Source organism: Ambystoma mexicanum, chromosome 1q (genome assembly GCF_040938575.1).
Source record: "Ambystoma mexicanum isolate Mex_15411 chromosome 1q, UKY_AmexF1_1, whole genome shotgun sequence".
Lineage (NCBI taxonomy): Eukaryota > Metazoa > Chordata > Amphibia > Caudata > Ambystomatidae > Ambystoma > Ambystoma mexicanum.
Genome location: NC_090922.1, coordinates 270,956,416 through 270,981,819, shown reverse-complemented (window position 1 = coordinate 270,981,819; position 25,404 = coordinate 270,956,416). Strand labels below are relative to the sequence as shown.

Sequence of the window (25,404 nt, the reverse complement as noted above, 5' to 3'; positions counted from 1 at the left end):
GTGCCTGCTGCACTTTCGTACCTTCCGAAGACGCAGAAAACGGCTCCCTGTCCCATGTGATCGAAGCAGTACACAACCTAGGAGAAAAAATGAAAATGGAAGGTGGAGCAGAAGACAGTACGTGGTTCGACAACATCTTCTCCTGGGTCCCCTCATGGCTTGGAACGACTGTGAAATTTTTGATGCCAGCTGTGGTGTTCCTCCTTTTAATTTTTTGTATGTGCCAAGTGGGTCTTCGATGTTGTGCTAACGCAGTACCTAAGGGTGCAATGATGATGGTGACAATGGGCAACACCCGTGGGACAATGCATACCATGCAGAATGTGCAGGTACAAACCGGAACTGATGATGCACCAAGGTATCAACTAGTGCCTAGGTATCATGATAAGGATATCATAGACAAATTATGGCACACCACCATCAGAGAGCCCCGCATACTAGAATGGTATCAGGAGGTGTGGGTAGACTTGGAAAGAGAGAGCGGATGTATATACCGAACCTGTACCCCAGATGAATATGCTAGGAGGGGTGAGAGCTTAAGGGGGGTGTGCAGAGCCTGGATGCTGATAAAAGGCACACCAGCATGGGATGAGGCAGTTATGGACGAAGAAGAGTGTAGGAGATTGAATGAGTTAAAGAATTTGTTACTTAAGTAACGAAAGGGGGGAAATGTAGGGGAGGAGTGGTCCAAAAAACCCTCCTTGCCTACATCCCCTCCCCAGGTGAGGGCCATGGCTCATTGGGCGTCCCCTCAGACCACCCGGGCCCAGGTGGTGGAGGGTTCACCTGCTGAAGACATTGCCCACACGTATTGAATTTAGCTAGGCCCAGAAACCATTTTGCCTATCAAAGATGGTGTGAGCTCAGCGCACTGTAGCGCGGCCCCCACCCTCGGAGAGTTTCAATTATCCCTGTCGCCGCAGCACCCTGGCAGATCCGCTGTGAGCCCGTTCCCACGAACAAAACGGACATGAGCTAGCATAAGATACTAACACTGTAACATTTCACCGTCCACAGTGTATCACTGCTCACAGCATGACCCGGTCAGCGAGGCCTGGGTGGTGGGGAGAACGGTAGAATGGTCATCCGATGAAAGCAGAAAAATACCCAAATACGAATGTCAAAAACTACCTGTAATACGTGTATCCTTTCCATAAAACTACTTCTACTAAAGAAACCTGTAAAATTGTGTAATTATTGTATGAAACGCATGTTTACATGACACCAGCAATGGAGGACCCACACCCCTGCAGGGGTGTGCAAATGATAAAAAGCATTTCCGGGGAATTGTTCTCTATATGTATCATTGAAAACCGTGCACCCCGCGGTCCCGCGCCATAACTGAACTAATGCTGCTAGAGTGCAGGGGAGGACGAATGCAACTGTACATAAGGCTCGGGTGAAGAGACGCGGGCAAATGTGCCAGTCATGTGTATATATATCTACAGCCCTTATATGCCATTACCGCCGCGTACAATGGCGGGTCTCGTTCTCTATGCTCCACCAACCACACTACTACCTCACGTAATGCAAATATATATATGCATATTACTAAATGCTGTAGTTAAAATATAATGTACTAGTAAGGTGCTTAAACTGACTATATTCGAGTGACATGTAGTGAGTTGAAATGTATGTTTTCAAGTGATCCAAATGAGTATTATAAGAATGTTCAAATGTTTATGATGTTCTCATTAAAAGTCGGCAACACACGAGAAAAATACCTTTGTGAATATGTGCAAGGCCATTCTCCCCCCCCCCCACCCTGCAAAGTCTGCCAAATAAGAGCGCTAAGGCCTGCGCCACGCTGCTCCACCTCCCCAACTAGGCTGGAGCTGCTTCAAAGATTTGTAGTCCCCGTTACAGCACTCAAGGCCACGGCCTGCCACCTGCATTATTTACAGCCCAGCAGTAAACCTCCGCTTGACCACACAAATCCAAGGCGCCTCCTCGTAAACCCCACAACCCCCCGGAACACCTCAGACTTATGACCCGGTGCAACGAAGACACCCAATACTGTGGTAACACACAACAGCCCATTCATAACTTCTAACGAGACAGAGAGATATGTACCGCCCGTCCCATGCCCGGAGATTTAGCCCCACGACCTATGGTACCGGTCAAACAGGACACTGGTAACCAGGCACGGATAAATCACCATCCAACCGCTCACAAGGTGCATTCCTCCTGTGTTGCATTAACCTGTAGGATAACCTATTGATAGGTTTATTAAAGGAGATAACATTGCAATGACTGAATGACTGCGGTGTGCATGGCATAGGGCAAATAAGTCAGGAAAAGACATTCATCTCTGACACTGGCCACAATGGCACAACAACACTGCCCGGATGAACTCCGCTGACCTGCCAGGCCCAGCCCAGCCCAGCCCACGAGGCTGACAAGTGACGTCCTCCAGCCAAGGCCAACCACATCGCAGCAGCACCTATAGCTAGTCATCGCCACCCAATCCCATTGAACTTGTGCCCCTTATAGTATGTAGGTACTGATGACGTTTTTTGTGGATAAATACTCCTGTCTTTGCTATTGTCAGACAGAGCGCTCTCGGAGTTTGCAGAGTTCTTTGCATGCCCTATTCTGATTGATAAACTCTCATTTAAGCTCACCCGCACTCTGTCTTGGCTTTATTCCCGACTTGGGAGAGTCCGTCATTGTCTCTCATTGCGGGGAGGATCGTGCTGGCTGGGGACGCTTGCATTCAATACGTTCACACAGCATTATTGCATTGCCACTGTAAAGCAGATTCACTGGTGGGAAAAGTGGTCCTAAAAGATCTTTTTGCCGCTGTACCTTCTAACTTCCCACCTCCTACTCCAAATACTGCTCGCTAATCTATGCAGAGCATGTGATCTAAGCAGATCCACAAGCTCCTGAAGGGATACATACTCACCGTAATCGTACTTCTGGTGCTTGTATCTGCTTAGATTCAGATGCACCCACCTTTACTCTCCTACTAGAGTAGAATGCACATAGATGTTTCCTGGGTTATCACTGTTTCTGCTTTATCACATCTGTACTCGCGCTACACTGCATGCAACCTCATGTCAGAAACAAACCATCTGAGGGACCTCGACGCGTAAAGGACCTAGGGTACAGTACACTTCACACTAGAGATAGTATTACCAAACACACCCTGTTGATGTCCGTTTTCGAGTTTCGAAAACCAATCTTGTAATACTCTGACTTCCACTAGATGTCGGACTATGCGTAGCATGTGAATCTAAGCAGATACAAGCACCAGAAGTACGATTACGGTGAGTAATGTATCGCATACATATTTATACTATAACTTTAGGATACCCATATTTATTCTACAGCTCACATTACCCCTCTGAAGATAAGCCTGACTGCTCAGTCACTCTACCAACTTGTAGTACAGGCCTAGATTAAAAGGTGGGTTACCTACTACCAAGAGATGTCTTGTAAAGTCCCACACGAGTTGGACTCTACAAATTCTTACCTAGCACCATCCATAGCCTTTGTTTTTGCCAATGTTACAAACGAAAGCTGGCTACCCACGCATATTTGCTTCCCAGGCCTTGCACCCTTAGACACTAGGTGCACAAAGTATTTGTGGGGTGGGGTAATTGTCAATGTAATTGGAGAACAAACTGCATTCCTGCTGGGTCTGGCATGGCAGGATATCAGAATGAAAGCGGTTCATCCCTGCCAACGGAAAAGTGGTTTCTGCAACGTAACCAAACTGGTCACTGCCTCTGGCATGCACATCAACCTATTGATACAACATTGACCTTGGCTTCTTTATCTAGGCTCCCAATCTGTATTCCTTCCTCAAACCATGTATACTTTCTCTTCCCTCTCCAGCTGTAGCCTTAAGCACAACCACTAGTACAATATCATCTTTTTCACACAGCTAACCCTGCAACTCGTGGATCAGTCTTACACCCCAATCCTGTTGCTGTTTTGTGATGTGTGCTTGCCAAAAATGCACTGTACTTTCAAATTCATTAAGTAAACATGTTTTTTGTCTTTTGTACTTAACGAATGACACAACCTGGATGTCTTAACTATTTCTTTAAAGTGCAGTTGATTAGCATTAAATGCAAATCCTGTCCCACCCCATCAGCCGCAAGGAATTACATATCTATTGGCAATTCTTTTTCTCCCCCAGAACATTCTTCATTCTGAAGGCATTGCATGCTGCTTTGTAAGTTTGAGGTGGTCTCAACTTTTTAATGACCGTTTCCACTTTGAATTTCAGAAGTTAATGATCCAGATGAACTCTGCAATTGCAAAAGAGGAGGAAGACGACGACTACGGCAAACTTGGGAAAATGGAAGTTGATGTATCTGATGAAGAAATGGCCCGAAGGTGGGCCTTTAATTTTTTTGGTCACTTTAACAATATACTTTTACTAGTCTATATCAAAAAATGGTAAAGCAGGCACTCTGTCCTGTGCAGATGTTGTATTTTTCAGGTCTCTGTTACTCTCTTAAGTTCATTCCTAGAGAAAAATCCCAAATGATTGAAGTTCATACAGAGACCTGCTAACATGAAGATTGCCCAGGAATAGACCTCATTTGTGACTACTTGAGGTTTCCGGCTGCCACTGCCAACAGTATGCCTCTTATGCCCTCCACCTTGGGTTACCCACTGCCTACTTGTGCAGATCAGAAGTGTCAACTAACATTTTCCTGGAAGCCCCATGTTTAAGAGTTTCTTTGTGCTTGTCAGAGCAAATGGCACTTTTATAGTCACGATCTGCAGGTGAACACTTCCATACTTTTACTATAGTACCATGTCCGGCACCAGAGAGACCTGCTGGATCACGTTAATGTTACTGACATTGCAATGATCAAAGACTGCTTTTGACTCTTATCCTGGACCTATTCTGAACCATGCCCCACGTTTTTTAATTATGTATTTCTAGACCAATGGATCCATAACGGAGAGCCTGTAGGCCGTGTACAGAAAACTCTCCCTGTGATCCTCTACATACCACAAATCACTATAGTGCTTTAGTTTGAAATTATGCCCTTGACCAGTGGTGCACGAAGCAGCTGTGGCTCTGCATGTAATTTAGTTCCAGTGATTACCACACTCACAATTTCAAGATAGCGCTGTTTGAAACATGACTTTCTATGGTTACATCTGCCCTTTGGATCTCAATTATCATATTTCCTAGATGTGCAGCCAAGTTGCCTGCGTCAGAATGGCACACATTGGGGCACATGCCCTGTCTGCCGTGGAAGTTGTGCTGGAGCACATTTCCTGCCTACTCTGCTGTGTGGAATGCCATTGTCCTAAAGCATGCTGTTTAAAAGCCTCACCACACTATACATAAGTTGCCTTTGCTGACCACAAACCTCACATAGCTCTTAGCTTTTTAGGGTTGTCATATCGTGCATTCTATTTTGCACAGAATTACCTTGCGCACAGGTGGTTATCTGCAAAAGCTGCTTCAATTTGAATATTCTGCAACTTAAATGCATTTTTTGTTATTTGGTTTTGGTTAGCCAATTAAGTTCTTGATCCTCATCCTCCTTGTCTGAACATTTCAAATGCAGTTCTCGTGACTTTTTATAATGGGTTTATAATGGTTAACGGGTGAAGACAAGGACCTCTCCTATCACCAAGACGGCGGCTGCATGCGCTTCTGGATGGGCTGCTTGTGTGGTTGCTGACATTTGCTGTTGCAGGATTCTTTTCACCTATTCAGCAGACTCACTTGGGTTGCACCCAGCTCTGGCTGCCAAAGAGGACCAATACCTGTGTTTGGCGTGCACAGCAAAGCCTAGTGGTGGAGCAGCCAAGCTGCAGGGAATCCTGCACAGGTCACCTGTTCTGTTATAGCGTTGCCCATAGAGCCATGGGCCGCGGCATTGCAGGGGGCTGCGTTGGCTGTTATGCGCTCTCAGAGCTCCGAGAGCTCTCGATCACTCTTGCTTGTTTGCTGCTGGTGTGGGGAGTACTGGTGGTTCTTCTCTTTGGAGTGTCTCCTGCTGTTTTCTGGGCTTTGTTGCTGCTGCCTGGCTCCTTGCAGCGACTGGCTGATGGTTACCAAGGGCTTCAAACTGTTGGCTTGCCTTCTGGTGTTGGAGTTTTCTTTGAGGGTGAAGGAGGTCGAAAGACTGGAGCATGGAGATTTGCTTACCACCGTTTTTTGTTTTGTTTTGGGGATGGCTGGATTTTCTCATAGCAATACATTGTTACTTGACTTTCACCTTGACTCGGACCATCATTTATTCTTCTTGCTGGTTTTCTTGTTCCTTCTTCTTTTCTCCTTTGTGCCCTGTTTATGCCATCTTTTTCTAAAATCGTAAACAATTCACGAAATATTGTAAAGCGCCTTGGCGTTAGGCGCTATAGAAGAAATACAATAATTCCATGTATTCCTAGTAAATTGCCTGATTGCACAGTGTACAGAACTGTAGGCACTAGTTGTATCTGTTATGGACAAATGCAAGCCTTTACCTTCAGAACATAGATTTTGTTTTACAGGGCAGTGATAATTTTATACATGGGTTCTTCAACCCAAGACCGTTCTCAAGGCTGCAGACTGACTTGTGGTTGATGCATTGTAGGAAACAACAGCATAGTTATGGCGGGTTACACTAGGCAAATCTGTCAGAGTATACTGCACTGATCATCCCTAATAAGGGTGAAATAGGTCTGCAGTTGTCTAGTCTTGAGCTCTCTTGGGTTGAAGAAACTATGTATAAAATATCACTGCCCTGTAAAACACAGGATGTTCTGGATCTACATTTGGGCTAATTTAGCTTTCCCACTATAATTTGCTAATGCGGCTCTAAACTGGACTAAAACTTCCAATGATGGTTACTCAATGGCCCTGTGGAATCTGACTTGGCTTAAATGGCTTATCCTACTGGCCTATGTGGAGAAAGTTTGTTGCTTACCCCTGATACATCTTCATTTCTGGAAAGGCTTTTACTGAACTCTGAAAAGTGTTAATGAGACTATTTTTCTTACTTGAAGCATTGTGGCTTCTTTCCTTTTACAAAGTTGACTTCCATGTAATTGAAGTTATTTTTTTACAATGTATTTAAAAAGGTATTTGACTTATTCATCAGTCTTTAACCTTTACACTGAAATTCACAGACGCTGCTCCCAAAATAATTCCTGGCAAAGAAGCCTCGATGAGGCTTTTGTTCCTCCTTCTCTATCCATGGTGTGGCGCCTCCTTCATCGCTGTGTTTAAAAATGTTGTCCAAGAAGGTAACAAGGGCAATTAAAAGTGTCGCCCTCCCCTCCCCGCCTACAGACCTTCCACCAGTCATTGCAGTCGCGAGTTTTAAATTCCTCACTCTCCCAATGACGCCGATCTCCGCACAGTTAGTGCCTTGCAGGATAATACCAGATGTTTTAATGTTTCTTTTGCATTTTTAATCCTGCATAGCTAGGACTTCCAACGTAGGATATAAGTTGAGTCAAAGTCTCATGAATTCGGATCCAGTCCTGTCTCTAAAGTTTGATCTTTACTGAATTAGGATTTGATAGCAGATGGTCCTCCGTGTTGTCCAGGTTTCTTAGCACCTTGTTACATTCTGTTCTCCAGTCTTGTAGGCATTTGTCCCGTCCAGTTGTCATTACCTCCTTTAGTTCTCAGAAACCTTGTGCTGGGTTGTCCTGGATGCAATTGCAGAGGAAGTTCAGCTTCTTCCAGGTAACTTGTGCGTGCCTGATTACTGATGCTGGCATACAGTTTGGAATGTTCAACAGCTTTTTCCATTATATGCCTTCTAGTGTGTCCCATATTTTCTCAGGGATTTCATAAAAAGCTTTGGCCCCAAAAGTCACTATCGGGGTGACCTTCATCTTGTAGAAAATCAGAATGGGGGTAACTGAAAATATGCCATATTTCCTCTCGATCCGTCTGATTTGCCAGAGTCTTCATTTTGGTCCTCAACATGTTTACTTGATGAGCTTCTCTCAAAGCGGTACTTATGCAGCTCCCCAGGTACTGGAATGAGGACACTTTAGGTAACTCAACATTCTCGATCTGCCATGTTTCTTTGCCCTGCTGCCTTGCCCTTGCAGGTTGGAGTATCAAAATCCTTGATTTACTTACATTAACGTTCAAGCCATTTGCTTGGATGTACTAATTCAGGGCTTTTAATTGTCACTGTAAAGCCCACTGGTGTTTGGTCTATTCGGACTGGGTCGTCTGTGTACATCAAATGATCGATGGTGGTTCCAGCGATGTTTTGGGGGGAAGCATCTAACTTCTTTTAATGCCTGTGTGAAATCTGACAGGAAAAGATTGAATAGAGAAGGGGCCAGGGGGCAACCCTGTTTTTAGGCCTCTAATTTTGATTCGAGCGAGGGAGGGTGCCCGTCTGGTCCATCTTTATCTGTAATACTGTGTCTGAGTAAAGGTCCTTGTTTGCTTCGACGTCCAATGGACATCCCCATTTGGCCAACTTAGTCCAGAGCATGTTCCCGTTGATAGAATCAAATGCTTGGGATAGATCAATGAAGGCGAGATACGTTTTTCTTTTTGTGTGAGATGGACTGTTTTTTCAATGTGTTGATCAAGAATACTTCCAATGATGTATTCATACCTCTTAGAAAACCAGACTGACATTTGTCCAATTGCCTTGAGATAAGGGTCCATGCTTCTAAGGCCTCCAAGATCAGCGTTGCAAATATCTTCCCTATCACGTCCAATAGGGCGGTAGTTGCTAGGATTTGTCACCCTTCTTGAAGATGGGGATGACTACAGATCTTTTCCAGGAAGATGGGTCTTGCTTCAGGGTCTTCATCCTTTCGAATAAGGTCTCCATGACTTTTGCCCAGAATTCCGGTTCTTCTTGGCATTTGTTAGGCTATCAGGCCCTGGAGCTGTCGAGCTGCTGTCTTTTTTTAAATTAGATATGAATGTCACCCTTTGTTTTGAAGTTCCACTTAGCTTCGCCATTAGGGATTGTCATGGGCGGTCATGGTCTTCTTGCTCGTTGAAACCGCCTCAAGTGTGATAGCCATGCCTCTTCCTCTACTGTGTTTCCAGGGCTGCGGTTTCATGGTTAATTGAGTTTGGAAGTTTCCAGACTTCCCCTGTATGTTTTTTGCAGATTTTTTGCAGCATTGATTCAGTGTCTCCTTGAATCGTCAGGAAATTATGTGTTTTTACAAAGTTTTTGTATACAAGCGACCTTGCTTTGATCAGCTCAGCTGAGGATGTAGTGTTTACTGCTCTGATTCTTTTTGTCTAATCTCATTTCTTTCCATTCTTCGACAACGACCAAGTTAAACGAGTGCTTATGCTGGAAGACGCTCTTTTGGGTTCCCCTCCTTTTTTCCATAGATGCCATCAGTAGCTTTGGGGATTCCACTGTCTGATAGTTGCCTCTGTTCTTATTTTGTGGGAGGCCCGCCAGCTCTATTATTAGTTTCTTGATTATTGCTGTGTCTATTTTTAGTCTGTTCCTTCATGATTAGTTACCAATGGGCAGATGTAGAAATCTCTGTGGGGGATTGGCAACTCCAATGCAGTTCAGTTTGATTGTTATGCTCGCTCTGGGATGTCAAAATTACTATGAGTGAGTATATCCACAGAATGCTATTTAGTTTTCCATTTGAAATTGTGTAGGAAACCTTTTTGCTACGTGCTATTTTACCTCATTTGCTGCTACCTTTTAGCCTATTAGTTCAGCCTTGATAGATTGTGCCGCTTCTATTTTAGGTGCTTAGTAATTCGACTTTTATTCATTTTATTAAATCCAAAACTGTTGATTCATTTATATTCGATTCATAGCCTCTCTTTATATCTGTTCCCTGTGTGCACTACAGCTCCCACACACCCAGTAGTCCCCCACCCCCCCAAACCCCCCCCCCCCCTTTTTTTTTTTTTTTAAGACCTTGTCAGGTGCGTCAGCACGTCTAAGCCGGTTTTTGCCGGTTCGTTGGCGGTGAGAGGGCCGTGCGGTCATTACTCTGGTACGGCTACATCGTCAAAAATAGTAAGCAGCCAGCTATCTCTAAAATCATTTAACCTCCTACTGATTACTTGCCCAGAATGTCAAGTAGTGACCTGGAGCAGGCAAATTCAGCACAACTGCAAAATGAGGCTAAAAGCCCATACACGAGACTGCACAAGATCCCTCCCCACCTACTGAGGGCCATACCCATATTGATGCGCACACCATGGTGATGAAGCAAATGGGTGCAGATTAGCTCCCTACCTCAGAGGAAATTCCGGGTACTACCGCCGATGTAAAGCAAGCAGAACTTGAGCTAGTAGTTTACCATTCCACCCCCACTGTCTCTCTTAAGACTGGCAAGTCATGCCACTAAGGTGGCCGACTTTATCCAGTCAAAATTGGATCTCGTTACCCTGATGGAAACTTGGCTTTGTGAGGCTAAACTGCACTCTGCTCAATTAGCCACACTGCCTGGATACAGGATTCTGCACTCAGATCGTTTGGGTCAAAAGGGAGGAGGGGGTAGCTATAATTCTCAATCTTAAAATGTCATGGGTTATTTTAATCTCTGGGCACATGACCCCCATGATTCTGAAGCCAGTGCTCTGATGAATCTTCTAGAGTATTGGGCTGAAACAGTATGTTACTGTACCTACACTCCAAGGGGGAAACACTTTGGACTGGATTTTATCTAGGAACCAGATAGTCTCCCCACTGAAAGTACAAAGTTGCTGTTGGTCTGATCATCCTCTTATACAGTTTTACATCTCTTTCCCCTATTCAGCAAGGGAAAGTGCATGTTTGTGCCTTGAGCCAATCTTGCGGAAAGGCACTCAATCTGTACTAAGAGGCTTTCCACTCTAGATTGTCTCTTCCCAATGAGCCACTCTGGAAACTGTACTTTGGAGTTATTTACTGCCCCGTTTTGTGACACACTGAACAGAGCTTTTGATAAATTAGCACCCATTAAGGTAATATTAAAAGCGAAAGTAATTTCAAACCAATGGTTCTCTCCAGACGCCTTGGCAGCTTAATGTGTGGCCAGAAGAAGCTGGAGGAAAAATCCCTCAACATTTCTCTAGCAATCTACAAAGAGGCAGCTAAAAACTGACATGGTGCTATTTTTAATGTTGAAAAGGACAAACTGGAGGAACGAATCAATAGCAATAATAATAATGATAAATTAGCATTTATAAAGCGCTACAAACCTTCAGGCATCTGAGCGCTGCTTATTAACCACGGTGTGTGGTGCTCATTTAGCGACCTCGGAAGGATGAAAGGCTGAGTTTGGCGAGATTGGAACCTGCCTCACCAGGCTCTGCAGAGATGTCAAAGCGATTGCTCTACTCGCTGTGCTAACTGACCAGCATTCATGGGGGCGAAATCGAGCTCCAGGGAGCTGTTTATTATTTTGAATGAACTCAAGGGTAAGACTCCTGACTTGCATATAACCATTGACGATGCATGGTGTCAAAAAAATCTGTGGTGGATTCACTCAAAAAGTACGTCAATATCAGGCATGTACACATGTCACAGGTGACGGGCACTGATTCTGTGATTACTAGCACTGAGGTGGACAGTGCGGCCAATGCGTTTGCAGGTCTCCGTCCAAGAAGTGTCAGCAACTGTTGCCCAAATGAAACCCACGTCTTGTAAGGGTGATATTTTTCCAGCCTCATACTTCAAGGAATACATTACTATCATGTCAGTCACGTGCTTTAACTGCTCCTTCCAGGGAAGGGCTGGTTCCCGATTACATCAAGGAGGCTTGGAGTTCTCCACTATTAAAGCAGGGTCTAGACTTAAATGGGCCTGCTAACTATCGTCCCATTTTAATGTACCTTTTCTGTTAAAGGTTATAGACAAGATTGCTTGTACACAGTACAATGCCTTTGGAGAAGAGAAGGGAATTTTGGCTAAAGACCAGTCTGGCTTTAGGATGAAACATGGGACCGAAACTGCCCTAGTGGATGTTACTCTTGCTTAGCTGAAATTGTGGATCAAGGTAGCCTGGCCATGCTATTGTTAGACGTGTCCACCTCCTTTTGATTTAGTGAATCATGATATGATGGCGGACAGGCTTGCCAAGGTCGGTAACTGCTCAAAGTTAGCAGTGTACTGGTTTTGATCCGCCTTTGGACCAAGGAAGGCTAGGGTTGTCAGGGGGGACTCGCAGTCACAATAATCTCTACTCGGCTGCATAGTACCACAGGGTTCCTGTGTCTTGGCTCTGCTGTATAATATCTATTCTATACCTTTTATTTGATCTCCTAAATGGTCTGGGTGTCAACTTCGCCAATTATGCGGATGACACTCGGATTATTCTGGCGCTCTCTGGATCTTATGAAGCAGACCTACTGAAAGTCGGCAAGGCTTTTGATGTTAAAGTATGGATGGTAGAGAATTTTCTTGTTTTTAAATAATAAAAAAACAGATTTTGATTCTTGGGGAGTGCTGCAAAGCTGAAGAAACTGGACATCCAGTATGAGACTTTTGTTATAGGGGGCACTAGAATACAGGTCTGACATTTCAGTAAACACGTGTCTTACTTGAGCTCATGCTGCGCTTATGACGCAACTACTTTGGCGGATATGACCGCACCTATTGGAGGAAAACAGGGCTCTGATTGCAACAGCTACAATAAATTCCAGGCTGGATTATTGCAATGGGTTACTGGTTGTCTTGTCGAAGGGGCTGCAGACCATTCAAAATTGTGCAGCCAGAGCCTATGCGGCCTAACACGTAGAGATCCTGTTACGGCTGCTCGAAGGAAGCTGCATTGGCTCCCTCTTCACCAGAGGATTTGCTTTAAAGCATCCTGTCTGGTCTATAAATCGCCAGCAGGTGGTGCTCCAGGCTACCTCAGCTCATGAATTATGAGACAGGCGCACCCTATGGTTGAATGATAAGGACCTGCTGATGCTTTAACGCATGGGCGCCGAGAACCTGGAATGATCTTCCATGGTATCTGAAACCGCTACTGTCAATTGCCCAATTCAAGAAAGCCCTGAAGACATATCTGTTCGGTGGAGGGGGAATTTGGGAACCATTTTCCAGCATGGGGTCTGGCATGGATTCACATGCTCATGAATATTCTCCAGCATGGGGTCTGGCATGGATTCACATGCTCATGAATATTCCCCGTCGCCAGGCCGGGAATCCTCGGTAAAGAAAAAATCTGTATCAGTTTCGTTTCTGATCTGTCTTTCTTAGTAGTAACCAATCACTGATCTCTGGGTCATACTGCCCCCAGCCAGTGACTGCCCTCTCCCTAAGCCCCGCCCCTGGCAGCCATCCTCAGATTTTTACCGCACGCTCAAGTGTTGGGAGTCCTCGTGTTTAGCTCTCACGTTTTTTCAGGAGAATTTCTCATTTTTTTCGGTTTAATCGAGCCTCAAGCTCCACCGTTTCTACTTCCGATAACGGGGACCTGTTTCGGAATTCTTCTGAGCCCCTCAAGGGTGAAGTTTTCGTCGAGTTTACACTTCTTGGAGGATTCCAGAAGATCTGTGGCCTACCTCAGGACATGGCCCAGGACAAAGGGAGCTCGACACCCGGATCCAAGCTGTTCAGGAACTGCCCTGGATGCGGATTATATAATGTTTTCAAGGAAGACTAGCATTGGCGATGTCTCTACTGCCTCCATGGGGACAAGACTCACGTGGAGAAGGACTGTGCGTTCTGCAAGAACCTTTCGGAACGGACCAAACGAGGTCGTTGTTCCCACCACCTGGCTGGAGAAGGGCACAGCAAGTGAGAAGGTGAAGAAGTCTGAGCGGGCTTCTAAGTCCTTTGAGGGTGCCCCGGCGACGGGGGCCCAACAGAAGGCCAAGCACCGCGGGCTCCAGGAGCGCCGAAAGGTTGGGCTCTTCGGTTGCCAAGCAGGACGCTACTTCCCCGGCACGTTCGACCACGAGCCAGCGCTCTGGGTCGGGGAAGAGGAAGTCTGAGAACCCGGGTAGGCCGCTGAAGCGGACCCGGTCGATCTCGAAGGGGGAGCGAGGTGTTGACCCGCCCCCCAAGGCGAAGGCCCAGGACGCACCTAAGGTGGTGAGGGCCTTGATCCACCCGGCTAAGGCCTCTACCGAAGTGGTCTCTGCGACCCCGGCGGAGCCGGCTGACACTACGCCAATGGAAACGGCCTCTGGGCCCAGAGTATCCCTGCTGCCACGGAGGGAATCCTCTTTCCAGCCCATCGCTAAGACCCCCGTGAAGCCCCCGGCTGAAAAAGAGGGGGACAGGGGGGGCAGTGGCCGTTACATACTCGGAATCAGCCTCTGAGGAGGAACTGGTGGAGACCGAGAGGGGCCTCAACAAAAGGTCCATAGGCCTCAACGAGAGGTTCGAGAAGGATCGATCCCAGGGGACAGTCCCTACTGACGTGATCGATAGCGACGAGGACGACGAACAGGGACCACCGGAGCGGCCATCCCGTCCGTCGCAGCCATTGTCCGAGCCCCAGGATAGCTCGGCGGCCATTTTGTTGGCAATCCAATCCTTATGTACCGAGATAAGGACGAGATTACCACGCACCCCGACGAAGGAGCCAGAACCAGGCCCGTCGGGAAGCCCTCCGAACAAGCGGAGGAGAGTCCACCCTGCTCCACTCTAGGTGTCTGTGAGACCAGTGGATCCCTCATCCCCCTCGCTGGGAGAGGATAGGGCGACGACGGCGGCGATGACACAGCGGACATCCCGTCGTCGCCTCTCCCGCGGGCGTCCCCAGCCGACGAGGTTGGCTCTTTCCACGGCATGATAACCAGGGCATCCAAGCTCTTCCAGCTCTGCCCTGAAGAACAGAAAAAGGAGGGGTTTCTGTACCAGCGACGAGAGGCTAAGAGGAAGACGGTCCTCGCTGTGACTTTACTCGACGACATCTGGGACGAGGGGCTTGCTGTCCTCATGAACTCTGCCACGACACCCGCCAAGAGCGACAGGTACGAGAAGAAGTACCAAGTCCCGATGCCGCCCCCTTGTGCCTCAGGGCCCAGCCCACGCCGGATTCGGTCATCTCGGCAGCGGCTAAGAAGAAGGCAGCGGGCGCGGCGGCTTCAACTTCCACCTCCCCGCCGGACAGCGAGGGTAAGAAGTTAGACTCTATGGGACGACGAGTCATCTAGTCGGCGACGACGATTAAGGCAGCCAATGCCTTAGCAATCGTGGCCCGCTACGACAGGGAGCTCTGGTTCAAGATAGCTCCCCTGCTAGATTTCCTGCCTGATGACAAAAGGGCGGAGGCCCTAGAGATTCTGCAGGAGGGCGAGGTGGCATCGGATCACGCCATTACGGTGGCAACGGACATTACCGATACTGGATTTCGCCAACTGGGCAACGGAGTTTGCCTCCGACGACGAGGATGGTTCAAGGCGACAGACTTTTGCCAGGACGTCCAGACCAGAGTGTTGGACATGCCGTTCGACGGCAACAACCTCTTTGGTAAGGCAGTGGATGAGTCTCTTCAGGCCATCAAGACCGACTTGGAGGCCGGCTGACCAAGTTCGTTGGCGTGTGGGAGTCCATCTCCACCGACCGTTGGGTGTTGGACACCCTGGCCAACGGGCACTCGCTGGAATTCCAAAAGAAGTGCCCCCGCATTCCTCCCGTGGCCAGGAAGGAAATTCACGTCCCTCAACTGCTGTTGGAGGTAAGGGCGATGCTCAAGAAAGTTGCCATCGAGCTCGTCCCCAGAAGGCTCCGGGGTGTACTCAAGGTACTTCCTCGTCAGGAAGAAGACGGGCGGTTGGCACCCCATCCTGGACCTGCGCCGCTTAAACAAGTACATCAAGGCACAGAAATTCAGGATGGTCACCCTCCAGCACGTGCTGGGACAGCTGGAGGAAGGCGACTTCCTATCGTCACTGGACCTGGAGGATGCTTACTTCCACATCCCCATTCTAAGAAGGCACAGGATGTTCCTCAGGTTCGTGGTTCAAGGACGCCACTACCAATTCAGAGCCCTACCGTTCGGATTAAAGTTGGCACACAGGGTTTTCACCAAGTGCCTGGCACCAGTGGCGGCGCAGCTGCGCCTGCAAGGGATCCACGTCTACCCCTACCTGGATGACTGGCTAATCCGGGCAAGGTCAAGGGAACTCGCCGTCGATCATACGGCGAGGACCGTCCGGTTGCTCACGGAGCTGGGGTTCTCCATCAACTACCCCAAATCCCACCTGGTTCCGTTGCAAGTAGCACTGTTTTTGGGGGCGAAGTTCGATACAGTGGAACAATTGGCCTCCCCTTCAGAGGAGAGGACCAATACCATCCTGGTCAAGGTACGGCGACTGTTGGCCACGAACGTGGCCAGGGTGAGGTCCATCAAGTCCCTTCTCGGGATGATGTCCTCATGCATCTACCTTGTACCCCTTTGCAGACTTCGGATGCGTCCGCTGCAGGAGTTCCTTCACGCCCGCTGGTTTCAGGCGGGGGGCTGCTTCGAGGACAGGATCCCCCTCGACGAGGAGTTCCGTCGGGCGATCCTATGGTGGGGCACCCGGGCTCACCTCACGACGGGCACGGACTTTCAAACCCTGGCGTTTCAGGAGACGGTGACACGGAGGGTTGGGGGGCCCACACCAGAGATCTCCATTTAAAAGGTCTTTGGCTCCCGGAGGAGAGGTCTCTTCACATCAACATCTTGGAGCTCCGTGCAGTGTTCTGGGCGCTCAAGACGTTCCTCCCGCCCCTCAAGGACAAAGTGGTGAGGTTCTTCACCGACAACACCACCACGATGTTCTACATACGGAAGCAGGGGGGCACCAGATCCCCAGCCCTATCCAAGGAGGCCTGGATCTGTGGCACTGGGCTGTCGCCCAGGGGATGTTTCTGGTTCCCTTCCACCTGGCAGGAATGAAAAACACCATCGCCGACTCAATCTGCAGGGAGCTACGCTCGTGCCACGAGTGGGAACTGCGCCAGGATCAAGTGGATCGACTCTTCCGACGATGGGGCAAACCCCAGTTCGACTTGTTTGCGACGAACTCCAAGTGCCAGAGGTTCGCCAGCAAGTTCCCCCAGACGAGGAGCATGGGCGATGCTTTCTCGTTCCCTTGGGACGGCCTGTTTCTATACGCGTTCCCTCCATTGCCGTTGCTGCTCCGCCTCATCAACCAGCTCAAGAAGTCCAGGTCCAAGATGATCCTCGTCGCACCGGCGTGGCCGAGGCAGATCTGGTTCCCAGACCTTCTGGACTTGTCAACGTCCCCGCCAGTCAGGCTGCCAGCGGACGCGGATCTTCTCTCCAGTGAAGGAGGCGCCATTCTACACCACGACCCACAGTCACTGAACTTGCAGGCCTGGCTCCTGCAGCACTAGAGTTTGGAGAGTACGATATCCCGGCTGATTGCAGAGAGGTTCTTGCAAAGGCCAAGGCGTCCAGAACTCTCGTGTTACGGTCATAAATGGAAGAGGTTCTCTGTCTGGTGCCATGCACAGAAGATTAACCCTTTGCGGATTACGGCCCCTCAAGTGCTGCCGTACTTACTGTTGCTGGCCAAAGCTGGACTGGCCCACGCCTCCATAAAAATACATCTGGCTGCCATCTCCCGATATACCAGGACTACGGGACGGGCGTCCTTGTGGTCTCATCGCCTGGTAAAGGAATTTATGAAGGGACTAGTCCGATCATTCCCGCCGGTGAAGGCCCCTGCCCCGGCGTGGGAACTTAATGTGGTGCTGACCAGGCTCATGGGGGTCCCATTCGAGTCTATGCATTCGGTGCCTTTGAAGTTCCTGTCATGGAAGACCGCGTTCCTCGTGGCTATCACCTCTGCACAACGAGTGGGAGAGATTCAGGCCCTATCTTGCGAGCCTCTATACTTGACTTTTCATGACACAAGGGTGGTACTGAGGACGCACCCCTCCTTCATGCCCAAGGTGCCGTCGGACTTCCACCTCAACGAGCCCTTGGTGTTACCAGTTTTCTTTCCGTCGCCTTCGACGTCGGCCGAGAGGACTTTGCACTCGCTGGATGTAGCTAGAGCGCTGAAGTTCTACGTGGACCGCACAGAGTTTTCGGAAGACATCACAGCTGTTTGTGAACTTTGGACTTGTGAACCAAGGGAAGGCCCTCTCGAAGGCTTCCATTTCCAGATGGCTCTCCGGCTGCATTATGCATTGTCGCCGGTTGGCAAACCGACCGTTCCCCGGCCGTCCGAGAGCCCATTCGACCAGAGTGATCGCTGCTACCACGGCGTTCCTGTCTGGTGTGCCCCTGCTGGACATCTGCAGGGCTGCTACGTGGAGGTTGACGCACACCTTCACGAGATTCTACTGGGTGGATCGGGATTCCAGGGAGGAGTCCAGAGACGGCCAGGCAGTGCTGCGCAACCTGTTCGCCTGAAGGTGGGCCTGGTGAGGAGGTAAGAGATGCTTAATGTTGAGCCTTGCCACCTCCTGTGGTTGCATGTGTGTACTGCTATGTATTCTTGTATTCATGAGCATGTGAATCTATGCCACACCCCATGCTGGAGAAGGAACAAGTTACTTAACTGTAACTGTTGTTCTCCAGCATGGGTCTGGCATGGATTCACATGAGAACCCTCCCTCCTACCCCTCTGCGGCTCTTCACTTGGTCCTACTGCCACTTTACGTGCTACCAAATCTGAAGATGGCTGCCAGATGAGGGGCTTAGGTAGAGGGCAGTCATTGGCTGGGGGCAGTATGACCCAGAGACCTGTGTTTGGTTATTGGGAGAAAGACGATTCAGAAACGAAACTGATTTTTTCTTTACCGAGGATTCCCAGCCTGATGACTGGGAATATTCATGAGCATGTGAATCCGTGCCAGACCCATGCTGGAGAACAGTTACAGGTAAGTAACTTGTTCCTTATCCAAGTACGGCAGTTCAAGAGGTGGAGAAAGGCATCGAGAACCAAAATGGTGATGAGAGAAGCAACCTTGCCCTTTCCAACCCAAGCCTGCAAAGCCTCTGTGGAAAGAATCGTAAGACCGCGAACAATAGCCAGCGTGTGCTGCAGCAGATGTCAACGGTACACAGGGCCCTCCTACGCTGATAACCAAGCCAGGGAGAGACGCTTGCCACCGTGGTACCGTCCTTGACTCCAGAGACCAGAAAAGCCAAGCAGTTCATCACCGCCAGAGAGGCGAAGGGAGATCAATAAGAAAACAAACTGTGTTGATCAAAAGTAGAAAACGGCTAATAGTAGAAAACTACAAAATTGTTTTTACGAGCGGGAAAAACCAGCTGCAGAGGAGTCTGGGACCACGTGGGAGCTCACTCGAGAAACTCAGGCTGATTACCCTATTGTTGAAACTACTGTTACCAGAAGGCCTTGGGGAACTGGGTGTGAAAGGGGTCAAAGTGGTTTTACAGAGGTCTAGCAGAATCCTCTGTACAGTCAAACGTCTTTGACCAGCAGAAGATTGTGAAGCAAAGGGAAGTGAATCCTGCATCATAAGAAAGAGAAGAAATTGTGTGATTGGCAAAAGTTGGCAAGCGTGAACCTGACGGAGGGATGCCGATGGAAAGGGGCGAAGCCTGAAGTCCCGATGAGCATTGTGTTGACAAAGGTGAACCCGACAGAGGCATGTTAGGCAAGATTTGCAGCAGTACCCTTTGGGTGCACTACAACGAGCATGACCTCCTGGCAATAGGAACCCAACCTTTGGTATAAATCTGTACGGCACAGGTTGGTAGTGTGGCTGAGCAGCCAAACTTATCTCAAGAGGGGTCAATGTGAGCAGTAGGGGAGTTGCACAGAGATTCACCGTGACAAGTATCCAAATAAACACTTAACACTCAAGGTTTCTTGATTAAACAATTATTAATTTAACAGTCCGTTTGAATAAGCCTTCTTCAGAAGGGGCGATATAATAGTAACACACAAATACACTTCAAAATCCACGCTTGTAGTTTCTCTAAATCTGAGCAATACTGAAAAGGAATAACACAAGAGATCACACAAATATTCGGAAGCAGGAAAGTACTTTTGGACCCCCCAACGCAAAGTAAGTTAACCCTTTCCTGGAAACCTTTTCTCTCTACAATGTGAGAAGAGAAGAGTCATTCAGGGAGCCAGACCAGCCAATGTCAATTGGGCAAAAGTCTAGGTGAGCTGAATCACTTCTTGCAGGTAAGTAAAAGTCGTGCACATCGTTTTAGAAGGCTTTGCAGAAAAAGTAGAATCAAAGTAGGGTCACGAGTTGGGAGGCTTGTGAGCGGTAGAAGATGCAAGCAACTCTACAGAAGCAACCAAGACAAGTCTCAACTGAGATCAAGTAAGGCTACAACAGCGAGAGTTAAATCCTCTCAAACTTTACAGTACCTTTGGTTAGAAAAAATAGTTACAGCTGGCTTCTGTTCCTGTGCAGCTCTGTAGATCCTGTTGTTCCTGGGCCTCCGTCGTGGGGACAAGAGGGAGGACGTCTGGGTACTCCTACATTGCAGTGGGACGGTCAGCAGCAGAAAAGGACAAACTTCTGCGGACTCTGGGATACCACTCTGGACTTTCCTTGCATCTGGGGTCCAGCATTCTGTTTTGGCTCCGGCCTGGTCAGTCCTGCTTACTGGGAGTATGGAGGATCCTCCACAAGCTCGGGTCTGACTTAAAAGTGATGCACTCCATTTGGTGTTCCTCTCACTGGCATTTCGGTTCCAGCAGCAGTGGAAGTACAGCCAGCTCCGAGAGGATGTCCATCCAAGTTCACTTTGGAGTTGATTGGTCCCACCAACTGAAGGGGAAAAGTCGTCCTTGCAGGGCTTCTCTAATCCTGGCGAATTCGGAGCTTCAGCACAGCAGCAGGGCTTCACCGGACAAACCAACAGTCCAGGAGTTGCAGCAAGCGTCTCTTCCAAGTTTTTCTTCGGACTCCTTTGTCCAGTGGTCGAGACTGCCTTCCAAGCCAAAAAGCCTCACCTTTTTATGCAGGGTTGTCCCATTCATTGTAGCCTATCTCAAGAATCTCAAGAAGAACCTTTGCAGCAAGCGATGGTGAAAAAAGACCAGGGCCATTTTGACAGACACATGGGTGCTTTACTGCAGGTGAAAACGCAGCCCCTGGTAAAAACTCCCAATGGTAGTTAAAAGTACTGCTGCCACCAGCCATTATTTGTAGAAAGGGTAGCAAAATTGTTACATGAGAAACTAGACAAAGGAGAGATTAAGTAACCCCTCCAGCCCCCTATGGTAGGATAGTGTGTGCTGGGTCTAGAAAGTTATACAATGCAAGTAAAGTCAATTTCACTTCACTGCTCTTGGAAACAGTAGTTTATCCAAGAGAACATATCCAAACCTTTGGGAAATCTAAGAAACCTCCCTGTGCCACTGCACTCATATGTCCACAGTGAACTGAGATTTGTCAGTGCCATAAGTGAAATTGATTTGAGGAAAGCCATAGTGAACCCCACTGAGGGAGGCTAACATTTGAGAAGGGTCTGAGCCCAGAAGAGGGGGATGCAAGGGTGAGAAACCATCACCCCACTGAGATATAAATGCAACAAAAGAGATCTTTTGAATGCAAGGTCGTAGTGAACCTGACGGACGGAGGCTTCTATTCGAGAGAGGCCTGAGCCTATAAGAGGGGGGACCCAGAGGTGAAAAGGCATCTCCCAACCTACAAGCAGGGTGAAACTTATGTTTATCACATGAGGACCTCAGAGGCCAGATACTTTTTATAGAAAAGAGACTAAACCATCAAAGGTCCTGATATCTGAGAAGCGGAATTGTCTCGTGCTGGGAAGCTTGAGCATTTGCTGTGCTCAGGAGTCCCGCCTTGACCTGTGCTCAAAAAGTGGGGAATGGAGACTCCTGACTTATCACTTGTAAACGCTTCTTTCTTTCTTTTGAATCCTACCCCACACACTTTTGTATTTAGTTGTAAGGATTGGCAATGGCTTTTTCTTAGTATAGGCCCTTTTATTTGACAAGATGCCACTAGGACTGCCTTATTTAGATTTGATGATCGTAGCTTGCTCCCATCTTAGATTTAGGTTTAGATTGAGCATTTTTTCAACACGCATATACAGTTTAATATACACCCTTGAACTGTGAGCACTTGTCTGTCTTTACTGTTGCCACCATGAGTTCCTTACAGATCCTGGTACAACGTCCTTTCGTCGCAGGATGTTTTTTCGCTGGGTTTTTTACCGCAATTTTTTTTCCGCAAAAAAAATTTCATTTTTTAGAAAATGAGGGTAGGGGGGGCAACACCCACCAAAAAAATAATTTGGTGGGTTTAAAACAAAAAAATCAGTAAAAAACCCAGCAAAAAACATCCTGCGATTAAATGACATGGAACCCAGCTGATAATTGAGTAATTGATTTACTGCAAGATGTAGCCCTGGAATTTTCTCCCAGGTATTCAGATTAGAATTTGCTGCAAGGTTGCCCACATATATATTTTGCTTCAAGATGTTCCTCATTGTGATTGTGCTTGTAGAAACTCCCTTTTCATCTGTTTTACTTTTGCACCCTCTGCTCTTCTCAGTTCTCCTTTTTCATGTGCTCATATACAGTAACGTTGCTCCTAGGCTCATACCTACTCTGTTGCACCACAATGTTCTCATAGGAGCTCCCCTATTATGTTGCTCCTATAGGATCCCTACTGTGATATCCCATAGGTATTTCCTGTACTGATGTCCTCGTGTTTGTTCCACTCAGTAAACCTCCGTGGTTGCTCCCCTACTAGAATGTCCTGATGCTTACACCACATAGAATGCTCCAATTGTCCATCAGGGGTCTTGGTTACCCGTCGTGCATGAATGTGCTGATATTCCTTCTATTACATAGATTGACTAAGCAACACCCACAGCCATTATGTTCTCCCAAAACACACTAAAACCAGTGGAACTTGCCATCAATCTCAACAACTTGTATAACCGTCCTGATCAACCCATCCTTGCATCATGGTCACAAGGCTCCCTTCTTGATACCAGTATTTCAAGTGCCCTTGACACAAATTTCCTTCCAACCTGTCTGCAAACAGAAACCCGTTTCACCCGGCCTGCACTTACTAGCACAAGAGCAGAGCTATTTTGCATTTTCCCTCTGTCCCTACTATCCAAACTCAACCCAACTATTGCAGATCCCATGGTGCCAAGAGACCAGGTACATGGCAACGAAGCACAGTTTAAAACCCAATATTATGGCATGGTCTGCACTCAGGAGAGTGGCTTTTGTCCCGTCTCAACACTGCAACAACATAAGCAAGGAGGGAACGCCTCCAATGATTTCCATATCAAACATTTATCAATCCAGAAGATCACAGTGCAAGGTTCCACAGCTAGATGGGGCTTTCTGTACTGCGCAGTATCTCGTATGTATTCTAAGCCCATGCCTCTCCTTGCTAAAGACTTGTTTTCTTTTCACCTTTGCAGATATGAAAGCCTAGTGGGAACAATCAAGAACAAATTTACGAAAAAGCGATCCCAACCTATTGTAAATGAGGAAGATGAGAACCAGAATATTGCGACCGGCAAAGCGAAGAAAAAGTTTTTAAAACCTCAGGATTAGACCAGTTTAGGCACTCTCAAAATGTGTTCAATGAGTATGCAATTTATTCTGGTACAGAAGTCCTTTACACACTTGTTCCTGAAACACTGCAGAACATGTTGCACCGGGAATATCTCATAAAACGATGTACTTGGCATTGTGTTTGAGCTCTGCAAGAAAGAAAATAGGACTGTGGATCTATTGGATGTTATACATCCTATGTTTTATTGAACTTTTTAACAGACTGGGCTTGTTAGCCATTCCACTGTAAATGATGTTTTAAATTATTTTAGGGTCTCACGCTGCCTGTGCCAAGCTCTGCAGTGCAGAGATTGCTGTGCTTATACGTGATGGAACAAGTAACATCAGTTATATGAAGTAGTATCGCCTTCAGTGATTGCTTCATCTAACCTTTGCAATATGTCATATTGATTTTTCTATAGCTCACCAGGATATCTGTCTTCCTCTGGGATTTCAAGAATGCCATTTCCGAGTCACATGTTAGCACATTTCTCCAAGTTGTGTACCTACAATATTATGTGAAAGTTGGAAAAGAAATAATCCAGTTGAATTAGTTTAGACTGCATTTCTATCACAGCAATCAATCCCACTGCAGGAAAAACTTGTTTTTTCACATTTTTTTTTTAATGCTCTGTGAATTAATGCCCTAAGATCTTAAGTCTAAACGTGTCGAAAGAAAGTTTGTTTCTGTTCTCCCAATGACTTAGCTTTACATTTTGACCTTTTAAGAGGAACTGTTTGCAATCAAAGCAGTTGATAAATATTTACGTTTTTTGTTTAGTATATACAATTCCTTCAGTCGCAAGCAAGCTGTTGGTTGCAACTGGTCCTGGAGCTAAATAAATAACTCTTTTGTGGATGCAGTGGAGTTTTATATTTGTTTGTAAATAATCATGAATAATGTACAAATGTGGTTTAAAAATGGTTCTACTTCGATGGTATTATATCCAATGTTTTTCTCCATTACTCCAACATTTCCAACTTTATGGATGGTTTTGCTCTATAGATTTAGCATTGTTGTCACTGCTGATAAGGAGAATTCTAATTTCTTTTTCTCACTCTCTCATGTATATTGATCTGATTTGGAGTCTTTGTTTGGAGTCTGACAAACTCCATAGACATCTATTTTTTGTGTTATGACACACTGCACCTTCATTGCAGTGTCACAGAGAAGTCCTGTGGATTTCTCATAAGGTGTAAACACCTTCTCTTGGGTCAACTACTGTTCTAAAGAGTAGTCAAGTGAAATTGACTTTACTTAACTTTTTTCCTATGTAGGTCCAGCATACCCCATCTTATGTGGCATGCTGGGGGGTTACTTAGTAGCCCTTTTTCCTACTTGTGTAACATTTTTTATGTTACCTTCACGACTTTAAATGGCTGGTGGCAATGGCTTAATTTTCCTACCATTGTGTTTTTACGGCAGGCTGAACCTTCTGCTGCAGTATAGCACCCATGGGTGACCATTGTGTCAAAATGGCCCAGATCTTCTTTTTTCGCCATTTCTTACTTGTGAGGTCTTTCTTGGATTTTACACTGCGTTTCAAACCATGTTTGCCCCTTTTGTTTGTTTTGCCTTTGGCGGGCATCAGTACTGAAACACGCCTATGGCTCCAGTCTGTCTGGCAGGGCAGGAAGCAAAGGAGGTGCCCGAAACTCCCCGTCCTTAGTCTCCTTGGTTACCTCAATGCACCCAGTGCTGATTGGCTGGCTGTCCTTAAGACAGCCCCCTTGCTGTGTGAGTGACAGCTAGGCTGTGCCTGAATTGGAGAAACCTGCATAAAAGGCGAGGTTTCGTGGACAGAAGGCAGAATCGGCCACAACATCCAATGAAGGAATCGTGAAAAGAAGCTTGCTGCATTCTTCTAGACCGTTGAACTAGCCGGTGAAGCCCTGCTGCTGTGCTGAAACTGCTTTTCTGAATCGACTAGAGAATCTCCAGAGAGGATGACCTCTTCCCTTGGGTTAGTGGGACCAACTAACCCCAAGATGAGTTTTTTGGAGGACCTTACCCA

The 25,404-nt window shown here is 47.2% G+C and overlaps 1 protein-coding gene across 1 annotated transcript in view; it reads left to right on the top strand.

Moving 5' to 3' along the window:
- The window catches only part of MPHOSPH6 (M-phase phosphoprotein 6), a 171,910-nt gene extending 147,658 nt beyond the window's left edge, over positions 1 to 24,252 (top strand). Inside the window, exons 4-5 of the mRNA XM_069638643.1 lie at positions 4,241 to 4,350; positions 23,254 to 24,252. Coding sequence (XP_069494744.1) covers positions 4,241 to 4,350; positions 23,254 to 23,389 — 246 coding nt within the window. The 3' untranslated portion in view covers positions 23,390 to 24,252. The remainder of the gene's footprint in view (positions 1 to 4,240; positions 4,351 to 23,253) is intronic.
- The last annotated feature ends 1,152 nt before the right edge of the window (positions 24,253 to 25,404 follow it).